Source organism: Haemaphysalis longicornis, unplaced genomic scaffold (assembly GCF_048455015.1).
Source record: "Haemaphysalis longicornis isolate Haplotype H1 unplaced genomic scaffold, Haemaphysalis longicornis Haplotype H1 scaffold_6, whole genome shotgun sequence".
Taxonomy (NCBI): Eukaryota; Metazoa; Arthropoda; class Arachnida; order Ixodida; family Ixodidae; genus Haemaphysalis; species Haemaphysalis longicornis.
Genome location: NW_027526407.1, coordinates 103,962,841 through 103,975,857, shown reverse-complemented (window position 1 = coordinate 103,975,857; position 13,017 = coordinate 103,962,841). Strand labels below are relative to the sequence as shown.

The window sequence follows — 13,017 nt, the reverse complement described above, 5'->3', positions numbered from 1 at the left end:
CACTGCTTCATTAGTTTTCTCTCATTTCTACAATGTCTGTTTGAAATTTGCAAACGCAGTATTATCATTACTGGGAGAAAGTTTTTATCAATTTCGTATGAACTGTCCTTGTAATTTGTCTTCTTGGCTCGTTTAAAAGCAGCTACCTGAAAATTCCATCTCTATCAATGACAGCAATGACGGTGTGTTGATGCACTTTTTCCTTGCGTTGGTGCGTAGTTGGCTTGCCATCAATTTCTTTCTTTTTAAGTGTCTGTACCAATTTCTGCGCTGTTGGTGGGCATGGAATGGTTCACATGCGCTGCATTTTCACTCTCTCTCCTTGTTTCCATGTCCAAACAAAAGAAGGAGGCTCCAAAGAAAACCACATATTATGTGTCTTTGCGGCAGCCCAACCAACAAGCGTCCCAAAAAACTGTCCTGCCAGCACACAAACGTAAGCTTCCTAAGGTTGCATGTGGCCCTGCCTACGGATTTCCACTGGGCCAACATGAAGCCTGCAATAATTAGCGTGTGCATATTTGTGGGCTCACTGTCTCGATAAAAAGCTGTGGTGACTGGCGACTCGCTTATGGCCACGTTGCACTTGATGGTGATGAGCGGTCCTTATTGGACAATAGCAACTAAATCTTGGCTCGACAGCTCCAGTTCACAGAAGTTGAGTCCCCTGTACTTTGTGCTTGTGGATGGTTTCACCCGTGCCCTTTCATTTCTGCAGATGCCCTTTCGGGCTTGAGAGGGATTCCTTGGTTGTGTTTCCCAGAGAACAGCATTGAACAAATCATGTGAAAGCCTCAGCTGTACTCCATCAAGTTGAAGCATCTGCAAGTCATAAGATGCTTAAACTGACGGAAAGGCTGTATGTGCTACCATGTAGGATGTGTTACGATGAAAGAAAGGCAGCCACTGGTCTTGCTGTTCACAACAGAGGGATGAACGACAAAAAATTTGGGCAAAAACTAGACTGCTAGCTCTCGGCAGACGTGGCTGGAGTTCCTAGAGAGGTGCCTTCGTCATGCAGTAGGCACAACCAAGCTGATGATGATAATTATGTGTCAAGAAGGAAGTAGAATTCGCAGGTGGTAGTTGAGTGACTGCGAGAGGGAGTAGACCTTCTTACGTAATTAGCTAAAAAGAAAGGGAAAGGGGTAGTTGTAATAAAAATAGTAATGGTGGGCAAAAACGACGTTATTTGGCTTGGTATCAGGTAAAGCTGGTCCTACCTAAAAAGAAACTCGATTGGGAAAAAGGGCAAAAAAACTTCGAGGTAAGAGTAATAGGAAAAGGAATTCAAGTTTTTGGAGAAAAAAGGACTCGTATAGGTATGTTGACGATGACGAAACAAGTATTAAGGGCTGGCTTCAGGTGAGGCTGTCAGAACGTGTGTGTGATAACGCATCGATTATCATTGCATCCAAGTGTAGGGGTAAAAAGTGGTCGCGGTGTCCTATTGGTTGATTCCTCATAAAAGGAATACGGAAATGCAAACATGCTGGGCTGTTGGAAAACTGTTGTCGTGAAAGGGTGTGCCGAGTTCATTGCCTTCTGCCTGGGGTTTCTTTATGGACCAGCAGATGAAAGGTGTCGTCATCTTTGATGCAGGGAGCCAAGGCATGGCCCAAGGGTCAAAACAAGAGAGAAAACCAGGTGATGACCACCTTGGCGCCCGGGAGCCTTGTTCTGCCAATTCGGCTTCACGTAGTGAGTTCCCTGAGTATACTTGCTACACAACTTCGGTCACCGAAGGGTCGCCGCAAACGAGCTGTCACTTTGCTCGGCCAGGAACACTAACTGAATCTGAGAGAGAGTTAAAGCTCATCCACGCTGTGGTGCCATAATTACTTCAGCCATATTTTGTCTACCTCTGTAGTAGTTGTAGAGCCTAATAAGTAGAAATGGGGGAGAAATCTAAACAAAAAAAGTCACCTTCGAAGGCAATGTTGTATGACGTGTTGACAATGCATAAATGTGGCAGATACGTATGAACTGCCAGTAGCCGAGTATAGTAACGGTGGAAGGGGCATTATTTTTTTTGTTCTTGTCGTTAAGATTTCTTAGGGTGTGCAGTGTTTTGTGGAGGCATATTCAAATGCTGCAGGACACCGTGGTTCTTCTGGAATAAGTGCACAATATGCTTTTAGCGCAATAGGCAGCTCTGGGTAGAGAATTATTACTGCGGCTACCCAACTTAGGTGCTGACGCTAGTTCTTTCTTTTGCTCTTGTAAACTAATATGTTAGGCATACTATGCAAGATGGACAACAGTAGTATTCACATTCTGTAAAGTCAAAAACACAATGTCCAAGGTTTGCAATTTAGTATCCTACTGGGTGTGGCAAAGCGCATTTTTAGACCATTTTGCCTCCATCGTAGCTAACTTTCGCATTTAGTTCACAAACACAAGGCACTGATAACCATCCGGCTGCTCAGGTCCTACCTATGAATTCCAGATCTGAGAGATCCGAATGCTTTGTGTAGACCTATGCCTTATTTGGTCTGTTCCAAAGTCGTTTGGAGGCCTAAAAAGTCATTTGATGGTACAAGAAGTAGCTCCATCGCCGACTAAATTGAGCCACACAAATTAAGTTTGGTTCGAGAGAAACTGGACAGTTGTATTGTTAGATCCTCAAATTACAGCCTTGCCAATGCAGATGACGTCACAAAAGGCTGCAAAAGATGAACCACACTCTGCTGTTCGTATCTTGCTATTGGAAACGGGCTATCTTTGCTTATTAAAACTGCGTGCTGCCTCAAGAACCTTTGCATGAAACACACTATGTGAGCTGGAAGGTTGGTGTACTGGTGGATAGCCTTACTGGGGCAGGTCCCGAGTCAGACGACAGATTTCAGGGCTCTTGGCAAGTGCATGAGCTTGTGCTTACTACCTTCCCCCAATTTTATAATCAGGGAAGGTAGTACATGGGCCTCAAGGGGCCAAAAGACAAAATGTAAGTTTGGTTCATTCGGGAGATTGCTTCATTAGGTTAGCCCAAAAATCGCTTTTAACCTAAACTTCGCTCAGATAAAAGCAAAGAATAGGCATGCAATACTTTAGCGACTTTCCCACATTGAACTTACGGCGTTTTTTTTTCAATTAAAATATTCAAAATTTTCTGTACAAGTCCACGTACACTTCTTTCCATATCCAACACATGCAAGCAAAGGAGGAGACGGGAATGAAGAAAATAGAACCTCCTTACGTTTTTCATTAGTCAGCCAGATCGATTTACTAAAATTTATTGACATTTCTGTTTTCCTGTGAAGAAAAAAGGACTCCCAGGACATTCGCTCTATTATCCCTAATCAATTATATATTATTAGGGGAAGGTTATTCATAGATTAACCTTCCGATTAATCGATTATTGCTTTCGCCGCGATTAATTGCTTTAACTGGTTTAAGCTGGTGAGAAAACTCAATAATATTTGTTCGTGTACCTCTTGTTCGTGTACCTCTGAACTCGTAAATTTTGAATAAAAACTACAAATATACAAGCCACAAAAAACGAGTTGGCAGTTATATATACCGTTTTGCCCTTGTATAAACTATTTTTGTAGTAAGCAAACCGCGAATAATCGGCGCCATATGCACTCCCGGGCGGGTGCTGATGTTCCCGATTCTAGAAACGTGTGTGTGACGAACGAGCTCGCCCGCATCATGTGCCATGACGATGACCTACTTACCTCATCTGGAATGTGTGTGAACAAGTGTATGAGAATATTAATCTTATTTCTACTACTGCATGATTATTTTTGGTCATTTGTTTTTCCAAACCAACACAACCAAATAACTGATGCATAAAGCCATCCGCTGAAACGGGTTAAAATATCCGACGCCTAGCCCTATTAATTACGTCTGATAGAAGACTCGACCCATGTAAATTTGTTATCAGCACAAACTGCAGACGCTACAAACTGGCACTGTGCGCCCACTGCACGAGGTTCAATTTTGTTTATTCCCATCTTCTCCTTTGCTTACATGTGTTGGATATGGAAAAAACTGTACTTGGGCTAGTACAGAAAAATTTGAATCCTTTAATTAGGAAAAAACGCCATCAACCCAGCTGGGATTTCAACCCACATCGCTGCAGTGGTGTGGGCGCTTATATCCTATTCCTGACCACTCGACCGATGGGGAGCCGGTGTTGTCGAACGTAACTAGTTTGGCCTTAAAGCAGCAGCATTGGTGTTTCCGAATTTGACGTCATTTAACGTACATGCGACCATTTCAATAATGTTGCGTATAGATTACACATATAGGACATCATGGTAGCTGGTGCCGTTAGCTCTAAATTTTTTTGTGTGCTTTACGTTACGCTGGACGTAACTCAGCACTTTGGCCCAAAGTTCCGTCGGACATAACTCTAGCTTTCAATTGTCGGTTCTGTCGTACGCAACTCGAGACACTGCTATTATTTTTTTCAACTTCTCACACTTCTCGACTTCTCACATTAAACCTCAGAAACCACTATCCACTTTGGACATCAAGCTCAGCAGTAGTAATTGCAATGTGAGAGCCTACTTTCCTTACTTCCCGTGGCGTTCGTTCCATGCCAGGCCTTGTAAAAGAGTCACTTGGATTCAACTGAGATGGGCCTTGAAATCAACCATCACCTACGAGAAGAAAGAGGAAACCGCATCGTTTAGCACCCCATCACAGCTATCATTAGGGGTATACGATGTTGGGGGATTCTTCATCTAAGAAATCTCTCGTCCCAACGGTCATGCATAGCAATCCTGACAAATTTATTTTTTCTTCGGCCCCTCTCGCATGTTGGTAATCTTTAATGCGGTGTCTAAGCCAACTTCTGTTGAGCAAGAGGTAAGAGTATGCGCTTGCTGACGAAAGGCCTGCAGTGTTGCACATACAGATACATCTTTGGCAGTCGCTACCGACTACAGTGCGACCGCATGTGTAAAGCCACAGTAAAAAGGTGATTGATCTGAAGCCAGAGTGCAAAATGTAAGCCACAGTGAAAGTTGACAGCAAACTTCTGTGTAGCAAACGGGGTGCATTGACACATTCTTGGTCTGAATTCTTTCTTTGCAGTACCGCCTGCAGCTTGTAGTGGCCCAGGAAAAGCTGCGTCCAGCAACATACCTGGAAAAACAGCCTCGGGCAGCACGCAGAAACAGGCAAGTAAAAGATTCTGTGCTTGTGTGCCAGAGTCACTTCCCCGTGCATATAACCCAGCAAACCATAAAGCATTCGATGTCGGGATATTCAATGCCGGGAGGATCTACATGAACATCCTATTTTTGTGCACAGGATGTCCGAGCAATGTCTTATTGGCTCACACTGGACATACACAAATATTTTTGTCTAACTATCCAGATGTCCTTAAAATGCATGGAAACTTTCTGCAGACATTTCACAGATATCCTGATGACATCATGCAATGTCCATTTGATGCCATGTTGAGGCATTCTCAGGACCTTAGTATTAAATAACTATATATTTACATGCATTATTATTATTACTGACAAGAAACCATCTCCAATTTTTATTGCAAAGAAAAATGGTATTTGTTTCACAACTATTTCAAGATCCACGAGATAAACCTTGCTGGAAGTCCAAGACCTGAACAATATTACAAAAAATGGCGCGAGTTCAACGCTTGTTAAATGGCTATTATTGAGACAGCAACTTACACCAGTCTGCCAATTGAAAAAGTGACAGCTTTAAAGAGAACTGCAATCAATCGGGCTGGTCAAGCAGTTGACGTGGTAATACACCATCAACAGGTGTGCATATCAATCGTTTCTTAACTGTACAGCTAAAATGAGAGAAGAAGAAAAACAGCAAATATTTCAGCTTTTGCTGATACTCAACAAGAACAGTGCCAAATAAACATTGTGATTCAACTTGAAGGCGTGAAAACTTAAGCAAAGAAGAAAATTTAAACAAAAGATTTTAAAGTTATGAAGTTAAACAGAACACCAGTAAAAATGGAAGCTGACATAATACCTAGGAAACAGACCGGACAAGCAAAAACAAATTCGGTCTCTAAAACATTACTGCATGCCAAACTACTACGCAAAAGAACGCGCGTGCTTGGATTCGTGTTCACGTGTTCTGTAAATTTGTCTCTGAGAAGTTAAACCACCAGTTAACATCTTGTGTGATCCAGAAAACCTCTTTCTTCAGCAGAAAGAGCGGCAGCAAACTTCGCAGCAGCGCCAGCGGAATACATGTTTAAATGAAGGGGGAAAAACCCTTCGTGGAATGGCAGAATCGGGAAAAAATGCTGGTTGTGCTTCAAGAAAATGTATATCTTGGTTAGATTCAGCTTATTGCTGACATTATGATTGTTTTTTACCTTCTACTTACTAGCAGTCTTAGAAGGAAAGCTTGAAGAAAATACCAAGCAGTAATTTAAACTCATGAGTAGGATCAGAATCACAGAGAAGAAATGCCTCGAACAGAGATGGTTTCGAACGGCTCCACATTATGCGATGATGGTAACTATCAGTGTAGAAGGACGGCTAGGTTCTTGAAGTAAAGGTGATCGGTCATCTGAGAACCATGTGGTGCAGCCAAAGACAGGAATCGACAACCACCACACCATCGCTTTCTTGTCTCCCGAGCCCCCAAAGTCCCGACAAGACAGTTGTGGGGACAGCAGGCGAGCAGAAAGAGCGACTGAAGAATGCGGGAATCCTGCCGTGCTCCCTCGTCAGAGAGGGCGAGGACCGGTTTCCTCCACCGTGGCCGCTTTTGCGCGCGCGAGTGGCAGAGGGGCACGCACAACACTAGCTATGCGTGCCGCTCCTCCTCCTTCCCCCGTGCCGAAATGCAATTCACATCTGGATGGTGTGGTGAGTCCTACCGGGATTACGTTTAGCCAAACGTCTTTTGCATTTCCGAAGCTGCACTGGGCTTTTGTTCAATCCTGCACAAGCTATTGTGTTTCCTCTGGACTCAAAGACCATTTATTTTTCTGGGGTTTCATTACTTTCCTCAGTTCTGGGTACGAGGTGTGAGTGGGCAAATATTTAACGACGCACAGCCTTGAAATATACCTAACATTTTTCACGTGGCTTATATTCCCATAAGAGGCACAAGTTAATGTCAGGTATTGGCTGATTGTATCCCTGAATCACATTTTTCTGGACGTATATATTAGAAACAAAGCAGCATTTGTTGTCGGGGCTTCAAAACGAAACATTGAAACCAACCTCTCACTGTGCCAATATCAGGTCTAGACAAGGCGACAGTAGATTTCGCTGTGCTTGATGTATCAGATGTGAGAGTGGTGATATGCTGCGGTCGTCGTGAACGCCTAACCAGAAGCACACATAACCATATCTCCACATAGCTGTTGTTGGCGTTCGAGCACTCTATAAAAATGCATCTCTTTTTGGAAGTGCCCTAAACGCACTATTTGCTTACCGACGTCACCATAACAAGTTGTTTAGAGCGCATGAAGGCAAAAAGAAGCGAAAGGGAACCAAAACACTGCATGAGCCCCTATCAGTCACACAGCGCTTTCCCATAAGCGTTGCGGATAAGTGGCAGCGGGCGGTGCAGCGACTGCGAAGATCAAGGCATATAACAAGCATAGTGCTCGCAGTACCAACAGCAGTATGCACTGGTGCTTCTATGTTTTTGCTTACTTTCCTAGCTTCCATTGTTTACCCCACCATCCTTACTGCATATAATGAATATGCATTAAATTTAACCACAAATAGCCCATTCTGCAAGTTATAAGCCCTGACTAACTTGCATTTGCTTTTGCTGGTCTCAGCCAATCACACATTGGCCCAGTTATAAGCCCTGACTAACTTGCATTTGCTTTTGCTGGTCTCAGCCAATCACACATTGGCCCATGATAATAAGTTTTAGTGCAGGAAGTCATATAGTGGATCGCATGGCCATTCTATTTTCTCCTAATTAAATAGCCTGTTTGAATGAAGTTTGTGCTAAAAGTGACATCATTGTTAATTTAGCGAGGCCATATTTCAAATAAAGCAAACCCACATTTTGTCTGCACGGACCGTTTCAGCATTCTTGCGTGTGCATGTGTGAGAGAAGTGACCATAAGATAATTTATCAATTATAGAAACACTCATCTATTCTCGGGTGTATATATATGAGTAAGGGAAGTGACCATAAGATAATTTATCGAATATAGAATTACACTCATTTATAGGGGTGTGGGTGTACTGAAAACGTTTGAATATTGAAGTCAAAAACATGATTACTATCTTGACTTCAAATCGCTTGTAATATTAGATAATATCGTTAACTTTTTCAAAGTACTTTGAAGTTCAAAAAAGCGAAGGAGCCATTGTTACTGTGAACTCGGGCACTTGAAACTTTGTCTTGTTGAAACTGAGAATTCTTCACTCAAACATGGGCAAATGTTTGTTGTCCGAGCAAGGCAATTTGATATCACCAGCAAAGTGGGGAGGCGGCGCTATCCCAGAGCGGCACCAAAATTCAACATGGTGGTGACGACAAAGATGCCCCACCAAAAAAAAGGAATGCACATGGATCCAACATTTTGCCGAAGAATGTTGGTCATCACTCAAAGACAGTCAGATTTATTTAAGAATGACTTAGAGGAGTCTCTGAGTAACCCCCCACACCAAAAAAGTTGCATAAGAATTCATGTGAGGAATACACGGTCGACCGCCACAGCCAAACGAAGGGTAGGGAAGGGTAGCAGATGGGTTGTTGGTCTGCTAGACAGAATTGGGTTGGATTGAACTATACATTGTATTCAAGAGAGCGGGAGGCTTGTTCGGAATTCTACGCATATTCTTTAGTAGGTGGGGGCAAAATTTGTTGCTCTTTGACTAAGTGCTTACAATCGACCGTTGCTAACATGCTCCGCTGTTCTCTGTTAGGGACAACAGTCTTTCCCACACTCTTCTGGCCACGTGCAACGAAACAGCAAGGTGAGGTGCTTTTTTTTGGGCAGCGCCTCTTATCTCTCCGTGGCATTTGGCCAACTTCACCGTCCCGCTCCAGTTTTCCCCTCTTGATAAGGTGGTGCGGCTCAAACTCCCTGGTCAACACATTTTAGATGTGATAGTCAAGCTGCATACTGTATTCGTATGATTCTAGCGCGCAACTTTTCTTGCTAAAAGTAACCTTCAAATTTATGTGTGCGCTGCAGTCAGGCTCAACGCCGGCATTGACAAAGCGGCCAGCAGCATTTCCATGTACACGAATGCCTCCAAAAATAAAATTCAATCCAATCAAAACAAATGTTTTTTTTGGAACATTTTATAAAGTAACAACTTTCCTGCACGTTACGATCAGGGGTGCATTAGAATCGTGCAACTACGGTACTCAGAGTCATGGTGTCCTAAAAAAAGTATGCGCAATGCCTGCCTTTAATATCTTTCACATGTAATGTATAAATTTTTCTCTCTCTCCCTCTCTCTCTCTCTCTCTCTCTCTCTCTCTCTCTCTTTCTTTCTCTGTCTCTCTCTCTCTCTCTCTCTCTCTCTCTCTCTCTCTATATATATATATATATATATATATATATATATATATATATATAATGTTGGAAGAATGTAGTCCATGGTAAAGCTTTCTCAATAACAAGGCGTTGACCCTGCACACTATGGAAGCCAGTAAGCCAACTGTGTACGCGTATTATCAGGCATTCGACCTTGCCGAAAAATGAGGGCCGTGGAAAGTGGGCTTTGATTGTACAGTTTATATGTTGTTAGCGCAGAGAAAACGAATACAGGAGAAGAGAATTTGAAAGTGGCTATGATGTCATTATGCCATGATGGCATGCATGAAAGGTTGTTTAAATCAGGGAAAATTAATTTTTCATCCCTTTTTTCCGCATATGCAAGGCTTTCGCCTTGAAATGGCATGGTAGTTCATGGAACTACCACTTACATTTTTTAAAACAGAGCTTTTTGGTCTCGCTGGTGGGAGTGTCATAAGCAAAACCCACCCCAGGAAAGCCAACTTTACACAAGGGGGGGGGGGGCGGGACAACATGATGGTGGTGATGAAACGAAAAAAAATGGTTTTCGTAGTTGGAATCGAACCTGACTGTCTTGTTTTATGAAGCTGATGTGCATGCGATTGCGCCATCATCGCATTGGGATCGCTGAGCATTTTTGGGGGGTTTACTGCGCGGGCGTTGGCTTTGGACTTGGCTGTGTTACAGTGGACTTTGGCTTTACATTTTGGCAGTTTGGATTTTAGAGACGACAATGGTCTAACAACGACGACGGGTAAAAGGGAAAGGCTCAGCTTCCTTGCGAGAGATTTATTTGCCGTCGTGTGAGTTTGCAGTTTGACTCGCGGGCAGTTTCATCTTTGATCATTGACGCTTGGACTTTGACTCTCGGACAGTTCGCATTTTGATTGTTGACTTGGCTTCGGTACTTCCCTCTTTGAATATTGCATGGAAGAAAGCTTTGCATTTAAGCCATCGTCGTCGTTAGGGGGAGAGGCTTCTATTTCATGGGGAAATTTGGTTAATCATGTAGTTTGTCAGAGTGCATAGTTGTACCCTAAGTACACCAGTACACTGAAGCTCTTCTGGATCAGGTCACCGCAGCAGGTGAAAGGTGTCCATGTATAAGGTACGATATCATAGAGATAAAAGCAGTAGCTGGAGTACCATCTTTTGTTTTACAAAAGAGGAAAAATTTGCAAACCCTTTTAAATGAGCCTTTTAGTTTTCCGTAGGCTAGTTACTGAAACATATTTAAAAAATTGGGAATTTCAGGTGTTGTTAGGAATCGGTTATACTCGCTTATATTTTAAAATATTTGGTTCTGTTTGCAAGCACCTCAACAAAATAATTATTCACTTCTGAAGCAAAACTAACTATATTCTTACACTGTACTCATGTGTGTTGTAAAGTAGCAATGTAAAGTAATTAATGATGTTCAATGGAGACATGATCTGAGTGTGTCTGCAAATCCCATTGACTTCTGCGCTTGTGCACTTTACCCATTTCAGACACACTGCCCCCCGAAGACAACAAGAGGCGGAGCTCCTCCAACCCTTTTCGTGCCCTGTCAGTCCAAATGGTTTTAAATGTCTCATCCTAGTCGCATTGAATGAAGCTTTAGTAACTTGTGGGTGGAATCGAGGATGCAGGGTTCAGTCTGGCTTTTAGTAGGGGAACACAATGGAAAAACCTAGCAGTAAGCGACATGCCCAACAGTGAATCCAACGTGTTTTTTTTGTTTTGTTTTTCATCTGATTCTTTTGATGTAATGTTAATTTTGGTGTGTGCATGTGTTTATATACATTGCACAAAACCAGTGCACACCCCATCCCACTTCAAGCCTGGAGGAGGAGGTAAACGAACTGTGTTTTCCAAAAGGCGATGGGACTACAAGTGATTGAAAGAAGGATTACTAGCAGATGGTGCTATAAAGTATTTCCTACTGCCTTCTAAATCATTGCCTGACAGAGTGCTGAAGTGCAGTGTAGTCCAGTCTGCTGCAGTGTTGTACACAAGTCGTGTCTGAGTGACTTTATATAAATGTATGAGTGGTTTGCATCAATAAAATGTTATTCCCCAGACTTTACAGGACAATATATTGATGGATTGGCCCATTATTATGAATTGTAAAAAAATACGGTGAACATTGCAGCAACATTTATGTGTATTTTAGCTAGTTCACAAACAGCCCATAAACAACTGTCCATAACCCGTAGTTTGCAGTACTAATTCATATTATTTACATAGACAGGTGAACTATTGTTAGTCAAAGGTTGAGCCAGATATAGATTGACCTCCCTACACTGCGTCCCAGAAATGTAGGAAAAAGACTGGGTACATATAATTGTTCTACTGAGTCTAAGAACTTGTTTCGTCTCAGATTACTCATTGGAGTGGTCTGATCTCCCGTTGGATGACTGCTTCGGGCTTCTGTGTACGATATATGAATCATTGTTCTTGTGCGTCTGTGTGAATGATGTGCCCTATACTTAGCCTCTTTCAAAGTAAAAAATTAGTAGTTTTACTGTATGATTTGGCAGCTAGACAGACCGATTCACACGCAGTTGCTTTTACACGTTGCAACTGAATACTTGCACTTCAGAGCGTTACAAGAGACATACAGAATGTTTTCTGAGGTTTACGGAATAGGTTAAGGAAGGGCGGCAATATTTGTGCGCAGATTTTTAGTGAATCAGAAAAAAGTGTGTTTCAGCATTACGGCACTGTTTGTTACCTACATAGACCCATTTTGCTGCTCTAAAAGCTGTCCAAAATGTCTCTGGCCAATCAAACTACTGAACATAAGCACCCACGATGAGGAACTTAAAGGACAGGATACAAAATCTAAGAAACAAATAATGGCGCTCAGCTTTGAACCAGAAGGAACTTTCATGTGCCATCCTATTCGCATTGAATGAAGCTTTAGTAACTTTTGGGTGGAATCGAGGATGCAGGGTTCAGTCTGGCTTTTAGTAGGTAAACACAACGGTAACACTGGTGCGAAGATTGGCTTTTTGTTTTCTCTGCAAAAATAAATATTTTGGGCTTGAAGCTAAAGTTTGTAAGAAGATATTGCCGCGAACCATATACGGGTTTGTTTATTGTTTGTTTTTAATGCCTGGCCGCACCCAGATCTGTTATCTGTGTCCCATACGAAGCGCGTGTTTCATTCTTTATTTTTATGCTGCACGGGCTATCTCATTCAGATAAGCAGAGTGTTTCGCCCTAACGCCGCTAGCCCAGAATAATCTTCTGTGATCTACAACGTTCTGGATGTGAATCGACGGTTCCAGAAACTCTCGCACCGAAAGATAAAAGCCTGCACAGCAGACGCCGCGGCATTCGATTCTGCGACGCTTGCCGACGCAAGTCACTTTGGTGACCGCTGCTTCGCCGCCTCTGTATTCTTTTGAGTTGTTAGGGGAGCACAAGTTCGCTCCAATAAGCTTGTTTCTCCTTCGAGACAACTGCGTCGTCCTTGGCTTCGTGACAATATTGTAAAGTGTTCGGCTGTAAATCTGACTTTTCTTTTTTTGTATTTCGATCCTACGGTACGCGCTTGAAGTATTTCGGGCAGAGGAGGC

General features: G+C 42.7%; 1 protein-coding gene across 1 annotated transcript; it reads left to right on the top strand.

The window, feature by feature from the left end:
- The first annotated feature begins 377 nt into the window (after positions 1–377).
- Positions 378–11,507, top strand: LOC144141849 (uncharacterized). The gene is made up of 5 exons (XM_077673336.1): positions 378–436; positions 1,603–1,701; positions 5,047–5,132; positions 8,850–8,900; positions 10,942–11,507. Exons 2-5 carry the CDS (start codon positions 1,651–1,653, stop codon positions 11,099–11,101), a joined length of 348 nt encoding a protein of 115 aa, XP_077529462.1. The 5' UTR covers positions 378–436; positions 1,603–1,650; the 3' UTR covers positions 11,102–11,507.
- The last annotated feature ends 1,510 nt before the right edge of the window (positions 11,508–13,017 follow it).

Excerpts from the sequence above, each read along its gene's own strand:
- LOC144141849 (XM_077673336.1), top strand. The coding sequence starts at position 1,651 with ATGACCACCTTGGCGCCCGGGAGCCTTGTTCTGCCAATTCGGCTTCAC. Across the intron at positions 5,133-8,849 it reads CGGGCAGCACGCAGAAACAG|GGACAACAGTCTTTCCCACA; the intron begins GCAAGTAAAAGA and ends GTTCTCTGTTAG. Across the intron at positions 8,901-10,941 it reads ACGTGCAACGAAACAGCAAG|ACACACTGCCCCCCGAAGAC; the intron begins GTGAGGTGCTTT and ends TACCCATTTCAG.